The sequence below is a fragment of the Mauremys mutica genome, chromosome 11 (assembly GCF_020497125.1).
Source record: "Mauremys mutica isolate MM-2020 ecotype Southern chromosome 11, ASM2049712v1, whole genome shotgun sequence".
In the NCBI taxonomy this organism is placed as follows: domain Eukaryota; kingdom Metazoa; phylum Chordata; order Testudines; family Geoemydidae; genus Mauremys; species Mauremys mutica.
The window spans coordinates 23,951,235-23,973,763 of NC_059082.1; the positions used below are offsets into that span (position 1 = coordinate 23,951,235).

At 40.8% G+C, this 22,529-nt stretch overlaps 1 protein-coding gene across 2 annotated transcripts in view; it reads left to right on the forward strand.

Moving 5' to 3' along the window:
- The window catches only part of UNC13C (unc-13 homolog C), a 408,349-nt gene that overhangs the window by 26,215 nt on the left and 359,605 nt on the right, over window positions 1-22,529 (forward strand). The window contains exons 2-3 of one of the 2 annotated variants that reach the window (XM_044979553.1): window positions 18,655-18,677; window positions 19,222-19,286. In XM_044979553.1, coding sequence (XP_044835488.1) covers window positions 18,655-18,677; window positions 19,222-19,286 — 88 coding nt within the window. The remainder of the gene's footprint in view (window positions 1-18,654; window positions 18,678-19,221; window positions 19,287-22,529) is intronic. The other variant, XM_044979552.1, reaches the window with a different exon arrangement.

Genomic DNA, 22,529 nt, shown 5'->3' on the forward strand with positions numbered 1-22,529 from the left:
TTTAGGCTGTGAGGTCTTCACCTCACATTGTCTGTGCTGTGCCCATCAGAACAGCACCCCAGACCTAATAGTTTTCATGATTTACACCAGGGGTCGGCAACCTTTACTATCAAAAGAGCCATTTTGCCCCCTCTTCCACTAAAGAAAAATAGTCTGGAGCCACAAAACATAACACTGCTTATAAACTTTTAAAAGTTTTAATCTTTTTTTAATTTTACCTGTTACAACAACAGAATACAACAAACAGAAGTGCAGTGTGCATGTGTAGGCCTACTTTGAAATAAATTAAACACTGAACTATGCAGGCCTTTTTGAGTCCTTCCCATATTTGTGTAAAATTAAAATAAAACGTAGCCCACTTTAATATAAAAAACATATAGTTGCAGCTTAGCAGTTTTAAAAAAGTAAACATAAAATTAGGAACGTTTTTTGACAAGTCCATTTCAGTGTGCTCTCATCCTCTTCGGGTTTCTTTCTCGGCCAGCAATCAACCGAAGCACATGAACATACAATAAAAAACTACATCAGCTCTGGGTCTGAAATAAATGTTTTTTTCTGAATAATAATAGCCTATTAAATGCTAGTGTTCTCACCTGTTTAATGTGACTTCTGTTTCTGAAGCTCAATGCTGATCTTCCCTATGTCGGGGCTGTAAGATGTGACTTTGATCTTCACACAGAACTGTAGGCTCTCATTTGTGAGGCGGGAGCAATATTTGGACTTTATGAAGTTCATGCTCGAGAAAACTTGCTCGCATAAGTATGTTGAGCCAAAGATGGACAGGACTCCAAATGCACACTTTTTCATGTTCATATACGTGTCGGGAATGGCACTCCATGTTTCAAAAACAAGTTTGTCGGGTTTGGGGAGGTTTTCAATATCATTCCATTTGTGCTCTTTAGCGAGAGTGGCCTTCTGACGGGCGACTTCTTCAAGATCCGCTGTCAGGCTTTTGAACTTGGACACCCATAAGTCTTTATCCGCTATGTCGGCCAGTTCAATTTCAAGATCGGGCTGACTTATCCCTGTGAATGCGGATATGTTCAGCAGGGATGGGTCGATGTCCAGCAGTGTGACAGGGAAGGACAGAGTGTTTTTTTCCTTTCTGAACTCGCTGAATCTTTCTCCAAATGCAGCTTGCATTGCCATAATTGCACGATGTAAATAATCACAATTTATGTGATTGTTCTCTTCTTTGAACTCTCTCAGGGAGGGGAAGTGAGAGAGCGTACCTCTCTGTACATCTCTGGCAAACACTGTCATCTTGCGCTCAAATGCCAGAACATCCTCCAGCAACTGCAGGGCCGTGCTTCCTTTTCCCTGGAGATTTTTGTTCAGCGTGTTTAAGTGACTTGTCATATCCACCATGAAATAAAACTTTTCCAGCCAATCGAGGTCTCCCAGTTCGGGATAGCTGAGGCCTTTGCTTTCCAAGAAGGTTTTCACATGTTCCAGACAAGCAGCGAACCGTTTCAGCATGTCTCCCCTTGACAGCCACCGAACTCTGTTGTGCAGCAGGAGATCCAAATATGCACTCTCGACTTCATCTAACCATGAACAAAACTGTCGGTGGTTTAACCCGTTTGCAATTATTTTGTTCACTATCTTAATAACGAGGTTCATCACTTCCACACATTCAGGGGGGAATGTTTGAGCGCACAGTGCTTCTTGGTGCAAGATGCAGTGAAACGTCATCAGCTCTCGATCCAGCGACTTTTGAAGTAAATTCACAAAGCCCTTCTGTGCTCCTCTCATACTGGGTGCACCATCAGTAGACACTGATGTTGTACCAATATAATAAAAACCAGCAGGATCTTATTAAGAGGGATAAGGCAAAGATGCCACATTTATTGTAAATACCATAACAAAACAAAAGACAATGTTTTCCTACTTGTTTCCATTACTACTTATTCCTTATACACACACACACACACACACACACATATATTCATCCACACAATCATTCATTCAGGTTCTGTATAGATGTTATAGTTACCAGCCTAGATGTTGCTCATGCCAAGTTACTGGCCAGGTATCTTGGTCATGAGGATGGAGCCGAGTCTGTGTCAGATGCATCTGATGCTCCTGAAGGCTGGCAGCAGAACCATAGACTCAAAGTCCTTATTCTTTAGAGTCCAGTTTTATAGGGATTTTTCCCTATGTTAGTTCATAGGAGTTGCTTCATTTTGCTGTTGCTAAATCAATCAGCAGGTGGCTGGCTCCATGTTGTCAGATGCTTTGTTTTTCCTTCCTTTGAGGTGTGGTGGGTGGATTCCAGTTTGCCCTCCGGGGGTCATCTGGTTGATCCCACTTGACACCTTCTTCAGCGGACACTGAATTCTTCAGGCTGGTGACTCCCTAACCATTCATTCACATACATTCTCTATGTTAATCACATCTATTTCACTGTCTCTTTACTTTTTGGGGTGTTACCAATTTATGTGAGACTCCCTGTCTTTTAACAAGCAAAGATAAAGTGAGATGAAAACTTACAGAGGGTGGAGGTCTCTATCTATACACTATAACAGCTACTGTTTTGGCTTACTTAGAGATAATTAATGTTTAAAAAGTTTTATACAAAGTATTTCTTTGAGCTTAACAAGTTTTATACCAAGTATCTCTTTGAGCAGGCTTTACACAGACACAGCTGGTGGCTTGCAGGTTAGAAGCTAAATGTTGGGAATCACAAATTTACTTCTAACATAAACCTTAAGTTATAAAGTATTAATTAACAATAAATCAATAAATCATTTCTCATATAAACCATGTTTAATATAAACCTTCTTTAATATCCCTACACTGACACCAGGTGAGTGGTGTTTATTCCTTTGGCTTTTAGACAACTCAAAACAGCCTCACAAATGTCCTGTCCCCGTGTTTGGCCCTTTAGCGGTATGAGTTCAATCAGTTCTTCCTGCGGCCCATCAGAGTTCACATATCTGCATAACAGTGCTGTCTGCTCAATATCATTTACATCACTTGACTCATCACAGGCAATTGAATATGCTTGAGCTGAATTGATGTCATCAATTTGCTTACTGGTGATGTTTGTTGCCATTTTAATGGTCCTGTCCTTGACAGTCTTTGCAGAGAGAGGCATTTCTTTAATTTTCTGAATAATTTCCTGTTTGTTTTTGAATTCGGAGAATAGATGCTCTGATATTTTTATGAACGATTCTTTCATGTATTCTCCGTCTGTGAACGGCTTCCCCCTCCTTACGATCTCATGAGCTGCCACAAAACTAGCAGCTGTAGTTGAGTTTGGAGAGTTGATCCACTTCTTGAAAGTATGTTTGCGCTGCTCAACTTTCCGTAGTAGTTCCGAAATCGCTCTCTTTCGCCCATCTTCAGTTGGGTACTTTTCAAAAAATGCTGAGTGCTTGTTTTGAAAATGTCTTTCAACGTTACATTTTTTGTTGTTTGCTAATTTCTCGCCACATATCAAGCACACAGGTAAGCCAGCGTCATTGGCAGTGAAGGCAAAGGAATCTGTCCATGCAGAATTAAACTCTCTATTTTCTTCTGAGATTTTTCTTTTTTGGGATGTATTCATGGTTAGCTTACCGCGGGGGTCACACACTCAAGAAGCCGCCTGCAGGTAAAGGCGAGGGCTATAGACGTGGATGTGATGCATATTTTAATTGACAAATTATAAAAACTTTTAAAAAATTCGATGTTAAAGTATCACCTCGAACTCCAAGATAACTGTGCAACAAAATAAACAAAAATAAAATAATATATAAATAAAAATTAAATTAATAAATAACCGTTATTCTTTTTTTTTCTTTTTTTTTCTTTTGTCAAGGCCGAAGGGAGCCACAACAAGGAGGCTGAAGAGCCGCATGCGGCTCCGGAGCCGCGGGTTGCAGACCCCTGATTTACACTATAGCATCATTTTGATAAAATTTAAAGAGCGAAGTTTAAATAACCAACTTCTGCTAATTAAAATGAATGAGCCAAAACCCAGCAGATTTCCTGAGTATTAGAAATCATTGTAATTAACCACCAGCAGTGACATTAATATTTTTCTTGATTTGATTTCATTTGAGTCGAGCAGTCTGGGTAGCTGATATCCAAACGAAGTCTAGCATTTAAAATTAGAGTTGTAGGCACTTCAGCAGTTTCTGTTCACAGGGGACCATGAAAACATCTGTGTGTTTGCTTCACTGAGTTTTGCTTTGAATATCAGCTTCAACAAACTCAAAGCAAATATCGGCTTTGTTATCTATATCTACCGATAAGTTATCTATATCTATCTGTACACCTGTGACACGAAAGTATTAGGTCAATGTCATAACTAACTTCTACTTTGCTTGGGGTTGAAACAACCCGTTTCCCTAATTTCTAGTTCAAATATTACAGTGTCTTAATTCTGCATAACACTGAGCTTGGCTCAACCAGAAAGATAATCAGCCTGGCTCAGGTGAGTAACAAGGCCTAAAGCTAGATAAGTGGGTTTAGGTTTCATTTAAGAAGTTTCTGGTTTAAGCAGATGATGATGATTTTGGTCAAGATAATATTCTGCTAAGATTAATGTAAATTTACTCATAAGAGCACATTGTGATGCATGGGAGTAAAGGGTAACATTTTCAAAAACGTCTAATCCCATTTCAGAAGTGACTTGTGCACTTCGGATCCTAACTCCTATTGCCCTAGGGTCATAAATATCTTACGCATTTTAGAAAATTTTACCAATATCATGAATCTCCCATATGTGTCAGATTCCCCATGTGCTGTGAAATGTAGGAGTAAATTGTCCCTCAATAACATGGATAATGCTTTAGAGCCAAAAACTGTTGGTGTAGTAAGAGGAGGCCCTAAGATATAAACCTTGGTATCAGAGGCCTGGTATGAGGCCTGAGGCCTAAACTAAAGTAATGGTCAAGACTTTGCTAACATAAAGCAAAGTTAAGCTGTGAGCCAGAGGCAGGCCTTGCTCACAGAAGCTGGCAAGGAAAGGGCTGATGCTGCAAGAAGATACGTACCTAAAAGGTACTGAATACTAGATATCAGAACATTCACATACTTGCACATTCCACACAGATAACAAGGAACAGGCTGGCCCATCCCAATGACAGGGGCAAAAGGGTAATATGATGGATAAAGTTGTTTTGTTCGAACCAACATGTACAAGGTAGAAGGTGGTGCCTTAATACGTAGAAGGGTTGTAACTTGCTACGTAGAGAGGTTGTACCTTAATACGTCAGGTGTGATGTGTAACTTGTTTGTATCTGTGTATAAGAATGCATCCCTGGGGAGGTGCCTTTGTCCGGCCGTAGGGGGAGTGGAAAGTCCCGCCACTAAGCCGGGTCCTGGCCAAGAGGCACTCTCTCACAGTATGCCCGGTAGACTAAGTAATCTACGGGGACCCTGCACGGGTGTCCAAGGTCGCAATAAACCTAGCCGACGTGGCTTTGCATCTTACTGGACTCTGTGGTTATTGGGGATTCTCGTCGGGTCTGCTGTGTCAGCTATCTGCAGAGCTGGGGCAGCACACAAAGGAAACTCACGCACGCAGCCAAGTGATATCAACAAGGAGAAAGCAGAGCACCATACCGGTACAGCTCTAACAACAGTTGGAATAACTTTGCACTTAATTTTCATAGATTTTAAGGTCTGACAAGACTATTTTGCTCATCAGGTCTGACGTGCTTCATAACACTGGCCAGGGAATTTCACCCGAAAGCTTACTAGTCAGGGCCGTGAAAAGTCAATCAGCAATGGCCAGATTTGCTAAGATATTTAAGATGCAGAGAGGTACCCAAGTGCCATAGATTTCAATATAAAACTTAACTCACTTAGGCACTTTAAAAAACCCACTAAGCACCTTGTGGCTCTTAAACACCTTTGTAAATCTGACCCAATGTGCTCTGCCTGGGGATCAAACCCATGACTTCAATACTATTAGCACCAGGCTGCAACTGGCTGAGCTAGCCAGTCCACAATTGTAAAAGGAATACTTCAGACATCAAGGGGAGAATGGATCTCCTAGCTGAAAAATTCACAAATAAACCACTTATTTTTACTATATGCTTTTTCTAGCAATACATTCATTCTTAATGAAAGAAGCAAAGAAATGATAATATGGGGTATTGATTTCCTCTCTATGGCTGCTGAATTGCAATGTTCAGGCTGTGTGTTCTTATTATACATACTTCTGACATCTGTCTAAACTTTAGAGTGGTTCTCAACCAGGAGTCCAGGGCCCCCTCGGGGGCAGGGCCGCCCATGGGGGGGGGCAAGTGGGGCAATTTGCCCCAGGCCCCACAGGGGCCCTACGAGCCCTGGCCAAGAATCCCCTCCCTGGCTAGAGGCGCCTTTTTTAATTTTTACTCACCCGGTGGCGGTCCAGGTCTTCGGTGGCACTTCGTAGTGGGCCCTTCACTTGCTCCAGGTCTTTGGCGGCACTTTGACGGCAGGTCCTTCAGTGCTGCTGAAGATGCGGTGCGAGTGAAGGACCCACTGCTGCAGGCTCGGAGCGCCGCCCGGTGAGTACAAGCGCCGCAGCGGGTGGCGCCTTTTTTTATGTCTGCTCCCCTGCTTTGCCCCAGGCCCCCTGAATCCTCTGGGCAGCCTTGCTCAGGGGCCACGAGCAGGTTTCGGGTGGCTGCCAAGCAGGGCTGTCATTAGGCTCTCTGGGGCCCAGGGTAGTAAGCTGAAGCCCTACTGCATAGGGCTGAATCCCAGGGCCCCGAGCCCTGCCACCCAGGGCTGAAGCCAAAGCCTGAGCAATTTAACTTCACAGGGTCCCCTGTGGCTTGGGACCAAGGCAATTGATCCCTTACAGATGAAAGGGAGTAAAGCCTATCCATGGATTCCTCATGGAAGAAATACCAGTATTAAAAACAGCTTTGTTGTTATGTAAATGTTTTAAATTATATTAACGTAGAATATCAGGGTTGGAAGGGACCTCAGGAGGTCATCTAGTCCAACCCCTTTCTCAAAGCAGGACCAATCCCCAGACAGATTTTTACCCCATTTCCCTAAATGGCCCCCTTAAGGATTGAATTTATAGCCCTGGATTTAGCAGGCCAATGCTCAAACCACTGAGCTATCCCTGCCCAACATTGCTTAATGGTTTGAAAGGTAACTCTGATCTGTCTAGTTCCTCCCTGTAAAATATCAAAACATTCAATTGAAATATTTAAATTTAAGGGTCAGTTAAGTCCTTTTCTTCTGATCATCCACAGCCTTGTAAAGATGTGATATTAGACCCAGTTACCTAGTTCAAACTAATTAACACCTTCTAAAATTTATGTCAAGGCAAGGCCTACTGCTTCCCTTTAGGTTTTAATTCAAGCATTTTAACACATGCCAAAGTAGAACTGTTTTGTCTTGACAAGTACTTTAGTAAGTGTTCATTAGGTCTAGCTCAATAATGTGATCTATCATCACACCTTTAAAACCTACTCTAAACTAGACCTCAGCCTCTTCTCCTCTGCTCTTCTGAGGCCTGGCCTACACTAGAAAATAAGGTCAGTTTAACTACGTCACTGTGAAAAATCCACAGTGCAGTATAGTTAAGCTAACATAAATCTTTATGTAGACAGTGCTAGACTGATGAACGAATTCTTCTGTCAACCTAGCTACCACCTCTTGGGGAGGTGGATTACCTACGTTGATGGGAGAGCCCCTCCTGTTGGTGTAGGTAATGTATACACCACAGTGCTGCAGCTGTGCCACTATGATGTTTCAAGTGTAAACAAGCCCTAAATCAATGAAAGAATTCTTCCGTTGACCTAGTTACCTCCTCTTAGGGAGGTGAATTACCTACACCAATGGCAGAATCCTTCCTGTCAGCATAAGTAGTGTCTACATTGAAGCACTACAGCTATGTCACTGTAGCGTTTTAAGTATGTGTGGGGTGGGAGGGAGTACCAAGTAAAAAAGGCATAAATTTTCCTGAACTTGTGAAAGAGAGGTGCAAGGGGGGGAGCAGAGTGATGACAGCATGTTTCTCTCCCTCCTGCGAGGCAGTGCAAACTCATGCATATCAACTCCAGGCAGTCAAGGCTTGACAGGTATTCAGGCAACATAGTCAGGGAGCACCAGTACTTAGTGGAAAGCTTATGTCCGAATCAGGCAGATGGCCATATGGATAGGCACATGGAAATTAATGCTTATCAGCATTAACTCTTGCTCTCTACTCACTCTACCCACTCTTGGCAAATGGAATATTGCACAGCAGAGCTGCTTCTAATAGAGCTGGAATGCCTGTGGGGAAGGGAGGCCGGATGGCACTGGTTCACTGAGTGGAGGAACTGAAAGATGTGCTATGGATCATCAAGCTCCATGGGATATGCAGGCCAGTCACTCTGCCTTTGCTGCAGGACTTCAGACCTCTCCCCATAAGGGAATATTTTGGCTGAATCTCAGGGTATGTCTACACTGCAATGTCAGCCCCTAGTTAGTAGAATTTGAATTAGAAGACTCTGGGTTTGTTAGCCTAGAGTTTGAGTGTCTACACTCATTTATAACTCCAGGTGAGGAATTGTTGAACCCCAAGTCCCAAGCTGAGGCTTCCAGCATCTATACTGTGTTATCCAGGTCTGAGTCCATTCACCCATATCCCAGACTTTCTATTACTTTCCCCAAAAAAGGCCCTACCTCTTAGTTTGTGGTGCAGTGTGGAAAAACTTAACTGTCCAGAGGACAAAGGAAGTTGGTCTGTAGACTTGTGGGATACCTTTGGTGGATTCCCAGAGCACAAGTCCAGTGAGGTTGTGTCTACATTGCAAACCAACAGAGTTTGAACCCTCGATCCTGGTTTGGACCCTCCACCCCCATGGGTTTCTGGAGCCCTGCATCTAAGTGCTTAGTTAACTCAATTTGTGTGTAGATAGAAGGGGGGGATTAGGCTTGAGCCTGGGATGGAACCTTTGATTTATCATGCTACGTAGATATACTCTGAGATTAAATCTCTGGATTATCTGGAGGAGATTTTCCCCTTCAGTGGGTTCCTTTGTGCAAGGAAATAATTAACGGAGTAGTGTTTATGCAATGTTTAGTGACAGTCATTCAATCGCTCTATCACAGGGAGTATACTGTGAATCCCAACACATGCAGCAGGTTAGGAAGAGTCAAGCTAGCCATCTGTACAGCAAGCACAATTTGATAAATAAACAAGGAGTGGAACTGGCATTAATTGTAGAGGTAGACACTTCTCCAGTGAGGAGCCTTCTAGGCAGAAAACAACTGAAAAGAAGTAGGGAAATTATTTCAAGAGATACAATGGCAGTCCAAAGCATGGACAAATGTGGGCAGTGCCCAGGTTATGATAGTTACCCCAAGTAGCTGCTGGTGTATGCTTTAGGGCCTGATTTACCATTAGAGTTTTATGAAATCAATGAATTACATCAGTGTAAAATTGGAATAAAACAGTGGTGAATCTGAAACATACATTTTGTGTATTAATTTTAAATATATATATATATAGTGTACTTGATACAATATCTCTGGGCATACATAATATGTAATTTTAAAAGCATTTTAAAATACACGCCCCCTTGTCCCCGGCCACGAGTTCCCAAAAGTACAATAAAAGAAAAATAACTCCCTTCAGGCAAAAGCCAGAGAAAAGGTGTGGGCTATAATGGTCAACAAACTCGGATTCCATTAGGCTATTCCATTGCAGAATGGGATCCTCTGCTGAGAATGCTCTGACTTGAGCCTCTGGACATTCAGTCCAGGGACTGTTAGTTCAAGAACCCTGGTTGATTTCAACTGACACTGTGGATTGCAGGGAAACAGGGACTCATAAATTAGTTTATAGATCCAATTCAGCACCTTGAACTCAACTCAGAAGTTGTCAAGGTACCAGTTTAAATGTTCCCTGAAATAAACACTACCAAGCAGATGGGAAGCCACATTCTGGACTGGTTGTAGCCTCTGAGCAATCATCAGTGTTCCTCCTATGTAGAAAGCATTGCAGAAATCCAATCTGGAAGTCACAAAGGCACGAAGAACTGTGCCAGGCTCCAGATCCAAAATCACAGTTGCCATATGAGACCTATGGAAGAAGGTACTTGTGGCCATTCATAGCATTTTGGATCAGCCAGAGAGCTGAAAGCATTCCCAAACAGTGAACCTATTAGATGAAGGTTTAACAAATCCCCTCACTTCAGATGCCAGAAACCATCCCTGCCTTGCCCATAAGATCCCTCTGTTAACCAACTAGCATCATCTGTTTTATCTGGATTAAGGTTCAGCCAGGTCACTTTCGTCTAAGTCCCAGCTTTGGCTGGGCACAGGGAAAACAAAGAATTACACCATATGTTCTGATAACATAGTTATATGATTGGTTTTCTCCTGGAGCAGAAGTACTGCAGATTCTGTAGTTACCTTGTAATTGGTTACTATCTACTTCATTAGTTTGGGTTCACATATATTTTCTTCTTTGCTGATATTTTCTTCTTCTGCAGGGTGGACACTGTGGGCTTGTCTAGATGGAGAGTTAGTGCACGGCAAGCTGGGGTTTAAATTGACAGTGCTGGGGTTTAAATCGACAGTGCACAAGCGTGCTGCACGTTAATAGGTCATGTGGACCCTGCTACCATGCACTAAAAGTTCTCTAGTGAACTTTTATCTATTTCTGTTTCAGATCAGAGCAGTTCAAAGTGCACCATAGGGAAACTGTAGTGTGTGGTAGAGGGGTCCACATGGCTAGTTAGTGTATGGAAAACTACTATGCGGTAGTTTTACACTAACTCTCCATGTTGACAAGCCTATCGTTTGAACTAGTATGACTTGTTTTCCTTCCAAGGACATCTTTGTTTCCTGTCTGTATTAGGTTAAACTTGAGGATTTGTTCAGTTTCTTAAGGCCCAGCCATGTGTTGTACAGCCCCATGTCTGATATTGGCTCCTTGCTTATAATACCTATCTAGTATAAAAACTGTTTGACTTGAAAGGCAAGCAAAGCGAATTTCAGGTAGGGCTCATCCCCTTCTCTGCCAAGTCATGCCTGCCAGGGAAACGTTTATACCTGGCTCGTAAAAATACTTTGAAAGAGAAGACTTTTTGAACTTTTGTATAATATACAAAAATTATGCCCTGGAGGATACTCCAGACTCCCTGCCTTATGAAAAAGTCCTATAGAGTTGAATACAGAATGATGGGCCTTCTGTAAGTTTCTGTAGATCCTTGCCTCCAGTCCTGACTTTATGCCACATAAAAGGGGCCCAAAACCCTATATATGAAAGGAAGAGAAGGGAAAAGTCTTCCGGTGCAAGTGCAGTGGAAGACAGTCACAGGGCAGCCTCTGGAGAACCCCTTCACAAGCCCTAGAATTGGCTGTGTATTGGGGGCATTAGGGGCATGTTGAGGGCCAGGCAACAGTACACAGTGCTGCAGATATTCTGGACAGCACTACATGGGAGCCATAACTTAGGCTAAGCCTCCCCTGGCGCAGGCTCCACCAACCCGCTGCCGGACACCTGGGCTGTGGTGGCCACGCCTCTTCCCCTCCCTGCTCCACTCTGTTGCCAAAGCCTTTCACCACTGCCTACCCCCTGCCGGAGTCTTTCACTGCATCGGGGAAAAGTCTCTGGCCAGGGTAAGGCAGAGGGACACTACACAGCTAAAACTAACAGTGTAGATGTGAGAGGCACTGCTTGGGTGTGTAGAGGGCTGTGTAAGGTATGTATCTTAGGGGTCAGGATATGGCACTCTACTCCCCTAATCCATGCTTCACCGTCTACACTGCTATTTATAACTGTGCTAACTGGGTGGGCATTGTCAACACACCACCATATGTGTAGACCTACCCTAAGAGGCGTAGGGTACAATCTCACCCATGTAACCTAGCCGAGAGTTGTATCCGTAGACATTTATATAGCAGAAGAATATATAATTCTGTAGGATGGCTTTACAAAAATCTATGAAAGGAAACCACTCTCTCTATTAAATTCTCTAGACAGCTTTTAGTTTCAGCCTGTAAATTCATAGAGACTCATCTATAAAGCAGTGGTTCTCAACCAGGGGTCTGGGGCCCCTTGGAGGGCCGTGAGCATGTTTCAGAGGGTCCACCAAGCAGGGCCGGCATTAGACTTGCTGGGGCCCAGAGCAGAAAGCGAAAGCCCCAACGCCTGGGGCGGGAGCCCGGGGTTCCGAGCCCTGCTACGATGGGCTAAAGCTTCATGGGATTCCCTGTGGTGTGCGGGCCCAAGCAGTTGCCCTGCTTGCTACCTCCTAATGCTGGTCCTGGCTTTTGTATGCAGAAAAACCCTTGCGGCACAAGTGGGCCATGGAGCTTTTCTGGCGTGTTGGGGGCCCTCAGAAAGAAAGAGGTTGAGAACCCCTGCTGTAGAGGATACAAAAGCTTTATTTTCCCTTTCTCGTGTGCAAACCAGTCACTTCATACATTGTGCTATATAAACTTTCAGGCACTGGCCCACTTTGGGGGAAATCCTGGATTCCTGCTGCTACACACCTTTATCTCTCTCACATGCTCAAAGACAAGTCCAGTGCTTGCAAGATCAGCCAGCTCTGCTGACCAGTGCAAAGGGTAGAGGTCCATGAACCTTCTTCAAAATCAGTTTGGGTTGGCAGTGCCAGCCGAGAGCCGTTCTTGTGCTCAGGGGACCATCCATAGGTCTTGTCCATCTGCACAGGAGTCAGTCACTGGACAGAATATTTTTAGGAACAAAGAATTTCATGAAGCATATTCCGTGTATGCTTATTTGGCAGATGGTATCTTTTCCTTGGTTTAGTTTACATGGGAAAACAGCTAAATACAGTGTATTTCCAGGACCCTTTCTCCTCCCCTCTGTGTCCATAGAATCATAGAATCTCAGGGTTGGAAGGGACCTCAGGAGGTCATCTAGTCCAACCCCCTGCCCATGAACAACTCTAGTGCATGGAGTTTTATCACTGAACATAATTCCCTCTCAGAATCAAATTATTGGCAAGTCCGACTTTGGTTCTCAATCTTAACATGCTGCAGGCATCTGAGACCAGGAGCTTTTGTGTTTCCGGTTTTCTTGAGAATGTTGCTTTGGAGTGGCATGAAAGCAAATGGCACTCAGTAGGAGGATATGCCCCCCATTTACCTCTGTTCTGTTTACACTTAAATTAGCTCTGAGCTTTATCTTGAACACATCGACGCCTACTTCATTAAAGCACCATTGCAGCCAAATGCAAATTGAATTGGACCCAATTATTTTCTTTTTTTTAAATGCATATTATTTGATAGACCAGATTGTTGGCTGATGTAAACAGTTATGGCAGGTTACACCAGTTGACGATTAGGCCCACACATCTTTTGTTTGTTTTTCTAATCTACTAGGTCCAAGGATAACTGGTTGCACATTATCTACAGATATTTTTTTTAAATGAATCTAAAGATATACTGCTTGCCTTACCCAAGTAAGGTGAGGTAGTTTTGACTCTTTAGTGCTCAAGTGATTTCTCCTAAGGCCTTCCATAAACACTTGCACCTTAAACATATGCCATGAAATCTATTCAGGCAGCTGCCCAGGAGCTAATTAAACCCTGCCCATGCCACTGAAGTCAGATCATATTACTGCAAAGAATAAATTACTTATATTTTCTATTAATCAGATTTTTTTCTTTTAATTTCCTTGTGTTCCTTAAAATTAAATGTCTTTCATCTGCTCAAAAGTACAATTTACCTGAGCTGAAGGTGGTCTGTAAATGAAATGCTAAATATTTCATTTGTTTCAAATTATCCTTCTGACATTTTCTTTGCTGCATAAAATTATGAGATGAATAAATGTGGATACTTTAAATATGTTTTTTTAGAAATAATACAATCCTAGAAGTATCATTTAAAAACCTATTTGCTGGTGCTGAAAATGACCACTTGGCTATCTAAATTCAAAATTTTTGCAAAACCATACATGTTACAAATTGTCCTGCTTAATAAATTGTATGAAAAGAAGAAAGCAAATTAATTACAAAAGCCATTTAAATGGTTTCATGTAAATATATGTCTCATGGTTAAGTTTGAAATCTGTATATTTTTGGCACTTTTAAAAATTATAATGTACTTAAAATATGCTTCAAATATATATAAAACTGATTTATACAATGGACTTCTTCAACCAGGAATTGAGGCAGAATATTACTTGCATTAGTTAGGAGATCAGTTCTGCATTCCTTTTGCACTTAAGCTCGCAGTGATTTTACTGAGAGTTTCAGATGCATAGGGAATGCAGGATCAGGCCCTCTGATTTCTAGTAGAAAATGGATTGCAATTGAATGATAACTTTGGGTCTCCATCCTGACCCCCTTCAAATCAATGGTCAAAATCTTAATGAACCTGAAGTGCACAACAACCATTGTGTGCGTGCGTGTGTAATTAAAAAATAATCTAGACTAGAGGATCACAGTGATCCCTTCTGCCTTTTATAATTTATGGCCTTCTCCCCCTGCTTCCCTCTTGTCAGAATTGGGAATGAGTAATGAAACCTAGCCATTTAATTCAGCCATTTAAATTAGCCTATTGGATAAGAATTGCTTCTTAATATTGGGCATACTACAGAAATTGGAGGGCTGGTATAAATAAGATGTTATGATAATCCTATTAAATGCTTTAGCTTCTATCCTAAGAAAGTAAAGATTGGTTACAGTGTCAGGAAATAGCTTCGTAAATGATAACAGGGAAAACCAAGTGTATCCTGTGAAAATTGGTTTCTGAATAGAAATAAGGATTTTGTCCACTGGGACAAAACGTAATTGTGTGCTATCTGAACAGTTCCTGGTTCCAGCGATCTGATACCTTACTGTTATAATTAAAAATAATTAGCTTTTTTGTTGTGTGTGTGTGTGTGTGCGCGTGCGGGGGGACTTTAAATTTAGCCTTGAGTTAAAAGAACAGTTTTCTTGTTTTCTTTTTCCCATCTTGCTTGCTGGGAAGTCCAATATAATTGGCCCTGAAGGGAGCTTTCAGTTATATCCTAAAATAGACTCAGCTTACTCACTAGTATGCTCTGCTTTACAAACCACCGTTGCTTGGGAGGATGTTAAAGAAAAATTGTCTGTAAATAAATGGATTTAGTTTCCCTTCTATGAGTCCATGAGCCCAAATCTGAACATTTCTATGCAGCAGGACAGTATACCTCAGAGAATGGTAATGAGTTATGGAGTTTATTACCCTTACAATAGGTCAGTAGTGCAAGTCTAGCCCTAATAGGTAATGATGAAAACTTACTATCTGATAGACATTCAGTGGTTTACAGCTCTAGGAAACTGTGGTATCAGTACAGCTGCTGGTGGATAAGTTTCAGAGTAGCAGCCGTGTTAGTCTGTATCCACAAAAAGAACAGGAGTCGTGGCACCTTATAGACTAACAAATTTATTTGCGCATAAGCTTTGGATAAGTCTATCACAAAGCACACACCATGCTTGCTATTAATTAGCACACTTTTTAGGGAAAAACAAACACCCCAGAGAGCCCAAACACTGAACTATCCCCCTCTCACCCATAAAGGTTAACCTTCAAATCTAAGGTTGAGTCTCATCAGTGGGGGTAGGGTGGTGGAATGTGAAGCATTTTGCATTGCTAGCTCCTCCTGCACTACTAGGTATGTGGTGAAAGAGAGGTCAGCTATGCCCTGCGCTGCCAATCAAATATCTTTCACAAATACAAATTTCTCATTAATATAACAAAGAGAGTTAATTTCTAAAGATGAGCTGGGTAAGTGAGATAACTGTGGGACTAAAATGCTAGTCCAAGACTTCTGAAAAAACTGAGCCTGTGAAGTGAGAGAAGTGGCAGGGCAGTTCATATTGTTGCAGTTAAACGGCCAAATTCACAGATGGCATAAGGAGTCAATGTTGGTTCAGACACACTGCTTATGTGTGTTTGTAATCAAGCGTGTAGTTATGAAGGGAACAATTATGGTGGGTGGATGCCCTGAGAGCTCCGATATGTGTGGCTAATATTCTTCTCTTGTTTAGTGGTGTTTTGTGTATTTGATTAATCATGCAAACACATTGTTTCTGTACAAAAGTCAAGAAATTTGGAGTTGAGTGCCATGGCAACCTTTACTATCCCCCCTTTTGTACACATGCTTTATGATAGGATTGCTTGTATCATAGAATATCAGGGTTGGAAGGGACCTCAGGAGGTCATCTAGTCCAACCCCTTGTAATATGTGAGAGAGTGGAACTAGGAGTTGCAGTATGGTGCCAGAGAGCCTTGTTCTATGGACTCTAACTACTAACAAGAGATGGGTCAGAGCTGAAAACCTTGCATCTGGACTTGAGCTTCCTGAGAATTCAGGTATCAGAGGGGGTAGCCATGTTAGTCTGGATCTGTAAAAGCAGCAAAGAGTCCTGTGGCACCTTATAGACTAACTGACGTATTGGAGCATGAGCTTTCGTGGGTGAATACCCACTTCAGTGGGTATTCACGGCATCCGACAAAGTGGGTATTCACCCACGAAAGCTCATGCTCCAATACATCTGTTAGTCTATAAGGTGCCACAGGACTCTTTGCTGCTTTCTGAGAATTCAGGTTTGGCTCAGGCATGTCTCTACTACTAATCAGGCTCAAACATATTTGAATGTTAAAATCAAACATAATCAGACGGGTTAGACTATCTAAACAACTAGACAGACATGGCTGCCTTTGGCCTCCATCATGCAGACACCTAAGCACATGCTTAACTTTAAGCACGTGAGTTGTTCCATTTAAATCAATAGACTTAAAGCATGGGTATGTTTTCAGGATGGGGACCTTTAATTGCACCTTCCTGTGACTACCACACTGTCTGTGCTAATACAGCTGCATTATATGTATTTGCCTTTGAGCTACTGTGTAGAAGCTATATTGGCTTTGAAACACAGAATACGGTAACTCCTCACTTAACGTTGTAGTTATGTTCCTGAAAAATGCAACTTTAAGCAAAATGATGTTAAGCGAATCCAATTCTCCATAAGAATGAATGTAAATGAGGGGGTTAGGTTCCAGGGAATTTTTTTTCACCAGACCAAAGACACTACACACACACACAAAAAAAAGTTTTAAAAACAAACAATTTAAAACTGGTACACAGTGATGATGATTGTGAAGCTTGGTTGAGGTGGAGGAGTCAGAGGGGGGGATATTTCCCTTACTGCTAAATGATGAACTGGCAATTGGCTGAGCCCTCAAGGGTTAACTCTCTCACTCTGGAAGGCAGCAGGAATGGAGGGAGATATGTTCATTTCCCTTAAGTACACTGTCTTGTTAATTAGATCAGCTTGCTGAGACCACAGCTGCTGCAAGCTCCCTCTGTCCTGATCCCTGATCTATGGAAGATGGGGTAAGCGGGGTGCAGGAGCAGGGGGGAGGAGGACACCTTGACATTAGCCCCCCTCTTCCTTCCCTTCCCCCCCACCCAGCACAGTAAGCAGGAGTCTCAGGGAGCAGCTCCAAGGCAGAGGGCAGGAGCAGCACATGGCAGTGGGGGGAGGAACACAGCTGAACTGCAGGCAGCTGTTGCACAGGGAACTTAGGGTCACGGGGAGCTGATGGGGGGCTGCCGGTCCACCCTGGTTCCAAGCCCCCACCAGCTAGCTGCAAGGGGCTGCTCTTCCTGCAAGCAGTAGACAAAGCAGGCAGCTGCCAAACGACGACATTAGAAGGGAGCATTGCACAACTTTAAATGAGCATGTTCCCTAATTGATCAGCAACGTAACAAGGAAACAACGTTAACCAGGATGACTTTAAGTGAGGAGTTACAGTATGTCTAAAATGTGAGGGATAGTTTTGTAGTGATGTCATGCTGAGCACTGCTTATTCTATAGAAAAAAATCCTAATGATTTAGAGGGCACATATAAAATGTGCATACTCCTTGGAAAAAATAATGCAAAGTTTGTGAAGGTGACAATTATAACAATGCAAGTTTATAGCTACCTAATAAATAATACAAATTTTGTGTGTGTAAAAGATAAATTTATTGATGGAAAGATGTGATATACATAATTTATTACAAGGAAACAATAAGCATTTTAAATATCTAAAAAAATGAAATAAATGTACATTTTCCATCATAAATGATTTATATCTGATGCTGGACATGAAGAATACTGTATGACCATGAAACTGATTGTATGATATATAATACATTTCAAATGCACACGATTAAATTATGATAGTGATTATTGGCCTTCCTTTTTTAGTTTCCTGTGTCTGCATGGTAGAACAGAATAGTTAGAATATAATAATTTTAATATGCCCATTAAATGCCTGAAGAGCAGTTTTATTTTTCTTTGCGAACAAAGCCTTACTCTAAATCCGAAATCACCACTTTTTATGACCATTCTTAAAAACCACTTATGACCACTACCTTAATAAAATACATTTGCTAATACTAATGAATGCAAAGGTATGAGAACTGGACATTAGATTTGAACAGCATTAAGTGCTAGTTTATAAGATAACCATAAACATCTTTAACGACTAAAAAGTCTTGTGAGAGTAACTGTGGTTCATTAGATATTAAAACATCTTTGCACTTGTCAAAGTATACTGTCATAGCAATCATGTTAAAGAAAACTAAACATATATGTTACTCAGCTTCTGTTGTTCCTTTCATTTCTACTTTAGCAAGCTAGAATTGTAGGAGTTTTTTTCATAACTTTACACGTTTTCTTGGAGACTGTTTTATCTAACCTTTATTCCCCCTCTTCCTGGTTCTCTTTCAGATAGCAGTTCTGTGGATGAAAAGGTTTAAAATCACATATTTCCTTAAGGGGTTGTGTATTTTGTTGATGTTTGTTTGTGACTTATTTGATCTGTTTGGTTCCTTCATTTTAGTTGTGAAATGTGCATGTTTCCCAGCTTTCCATTCTTTTGTTCTCCTTTGAGTGTATTCCAGATGTGTTGCATTTATAAACAGGATAGCCTCACTGTTGTGCTTATCTTATGAAATCATAGTTGCCAACACAGGGGTCTGCTACTGTCAAACATGGTGTCTGGATTTTTGCCTCTGACTAGTTATCATCTACACTGCACATATTCTGGGATTTAAAGGGCAGCGATATTTGGGAGGCAATATCTGATATCTTCTCCAGGGTTTTACCAGTGTTTTTCACTAAATGCTGAATGCTAATCATATGTATTTCAAAGCAAAAATTAATGTAGCTTTGGCCTGGAGCTGACCCTGCTTGACATTTTTCATATTAGGTGTTATATGTACGATGCAGTTAAATTCTATCCAAAACCTCTTGGCAGAAACTGAGTAACTAAGCTTTTTTTATTCTTCATTAAAGGCTCGAATAGTAAGTGGAAGTTCTTTGGATGCTTCCAAGTTTTATGCAATCCAGGCATTTGGCGGGTAAGTACAGTTATCACCATGAACTTTGTTATATATGCAACACTGTTTCTTAATATTATTCTTAATATCACTCTCTGAAGTTTATAATTGTGTTCAAATGTCCTGAGAAAATTGAACTTTTGCATTGTAACAGGAATATGAAATAATAGATTTCACTATCCTACATCTTTTCCATAAGTCCTCCAAGACCAAAAGAAATTGATGAAATGTTCAGCTGGACAAGTTCACCAAGAATAAAAAAAATTCTGTTATTTCAAATCTTTATATATCAAATGTTCTTTTCAAACCCATACAATATATTTCAGTCTTAAATCTTCATTTCAGAAAACTGACTGGCTTTGCAGTATGCTTCTAATATTTGAGATCAAGAAAATGACAGGAAAAGTGTGTTGTCTTGTTGCTGAAGAAAATGAACATGGCAGCTTACACATTTAAGTCTATCTTATTCTTGCTGGAGTCATCTTAAATTCCAGACTAGGAACTTCCTTCTCCTTTTCCTTCTGTTTTGAATCCCATTCTTCACTTTGAGTTGCATACCTTTTCTTTAAAAAAAGTAATTTTACTGTGAAAGCATATGGATGCTGTATATCAGGTATACACTTCAAACTATCAAGAATTATACATTGTTCTGCTAGTGTGGGCAGGCAGAGTTTTCCATGGTAACATTCTGCTTCAGATTTAAGGTACTGAGACAAAATTAGCTAATTTACCTTAAATGTTTCCCTTTGAACTTCTTTGAGTTAAACTATATGATGTAGCCTAGATACTATTATTTTTTCACTTCAATTTCCTCTGCCGCCTTTTCTGGATACAAGGGAATAACTGAACTGCAGTTCATTTGTTTAATGTATTTCTCAGAATGCTGTAGAAGAAATAATTACAGTAACACTTAACTGCAGTAGTTAATTTTGTTTAGTTTACTTTATTATTATTGCTAGACAACTCTGTACAGATAAATGAGCATCATCTAACTTTGAATGGGTTAGGTAATTCCTGTAGTCTTTTTATCATGCTGTAGAAGTTGGGTTTTTTTTTCTTTTGGGGCTGGTAATAATTCCACCAAGACAACAAAAAATAGTAGTGAATGTTTAAAAATACAAGTAATTTTAAAAGAGAAACATCAAGGACAATTTTTGTTTATTTGAGGGAAATGATATCTTTAAGTTGATTGATCACAGGTGAAAGTTAAGGTTTTGTCAGGCCCATATCTCCTAATCAACCATTCTATCTATTTCATCTAATCTAATCTAATCTAATCTACCATGCCAAAACATCCTTCTTCTCAGATAGGGCTTTCCAGTGCTCTCCTGCATTGGCTCTTCCCATCTCTCTGAAATTCTGTAGGAGCTAGAAGCTGTGCTTATCTGATGACACTTTTGCTTTTGATACAAAGTCTGTCTCAGTCCAGTGGCCTGGCAACACACTGGCTATGGAGGACCCCAGGGTACCTCAAAGGTGGAGACTAGCTTAGCACACCCAGATCTCTGTCCACAATGACCCTGCTTCTAGATACCATCTCCAGTTCCAGAGCTCGGTAGGTTGACAAATCATCTGATAGATCACTAGCCAGAAGATTTAGCCTACTTGTTGGCAGCGCTCAAAGAACTTAGGCTGGCATGGGTGGAGAGTTGAAGTATCTTGGAAGTTCCAGACGTGTAACAATTTGGAGAGATAAATAGCGGTGCTCAATTTTTGTGTGGACAATGTTTAAAAAAATCAGTCTGTGCAATTATTGCACAATTTTCAGCTTCATTATTTTGCAGCAGAGGATTGATATATTTACAGTAGATGACAAAAATGCCAAGATATTAAAATCTTATAAAAATGAATTGTTTCAGAGGAAAGATCTCTATTGCAGAGGCCACAAAACTCTTGACCAAACAAATCATATGCCACCAGGCTCATAAATGTTTGCTATTCTGGACTTTTAGAGAGTTTTAATTCACTTGTTTCTTTATTCTCGGCATTATTTTGAGTGTTGGACAGCCTCCTGCATTCACCATCTGGATTCTATTATCTATTAGGCTGTATATAATTTTTCCCTGTGTTAATAGGACTACAGTAGGGCCTTGCTCTGTTTGTATATTGGAGATTATTGATATTCACTGAGGTACTACTCGGAAGTAAAACTGGTAGAGAGAGCATATCTTTTGAGTTTTGACTGATATTAGTTTTGCAGTTTGATCTGGGAGAAATTCATCCTTAAACAAGTTGAGAACTCCCATTGTTTTCTAGATTTATGTGTGTGGTCATAGTAGTACAACTTCTACCAATTTCTTTCATATCATAAATATCTTGTTTTTTGGTGGGTGGTATGAGCAGATCTGGACTGGATTGTTTGATGACTAAAACAATACTTTGTCTAATATCTGGGCCTACACTTCAGTGTTGTGATGTTCTTTGTTTGTTCTAGTTGCTTCATCCTGACTTCCATATGCATAAAACGTCCCTAATGTTTACCTTATCTGAAAGTATACTGATTGTTTTTTCTGCATAGGAATAATATTATCTGAAGCAACTTTTTTTCTGTTGACACATCAGTGTCCTAAATACTTATCCTAAAGATTATTCCATGATGAATTAATTATCCATTAAAACATTTACCATAAACGTAATTATTCATCAGTGTCTGTGTTAATGTAACTCTTGTAGTAGACACTTCATTGAGAAGGTGTACTTTCATCAAGAGGTTAGAATAAAAAGAAAGCAATAGGATTGCAGTAAATTGTGTCATTGTGTACCATAAGGTATCATGTACATCATAATACAGAAGCTGATGCACACACACACACCCCACCCATTTAGAGGTTTTGGGTTTACTTTGCTTTTTGCAGTCATAATTAATTGAACAATAATGGACAGGGTTTTGCTGGAGCATCACATGATAGTTGGTTGCACTTTGTGTGGCTGATTTGCACTTATTTTAAGAACTCAGCATTGTTTATCATCAGTGTTACTTTGTTTATTCTTAGGACATGAAATGGATAATCATGATTAATGCCTGAGCAGTGAAATTGTTAGTGAATTTCCCCCAAAATTTCTCCATCATTATTATTAGTATACTCAATGCCAAATATAACAAATAATGCTGATGGGAGGTGGCTGGGATCCCAAAATAAGTTATTTTAATCAATAGATATGTTACTTATAACTAAATGTGTGTTTAGCATCTCTCTGAAACAAGTACAGTTTCTTAGTATTTGCAGTTCAGAAACTTCTGTGTTTGTAGCCCCTTATTTCTCA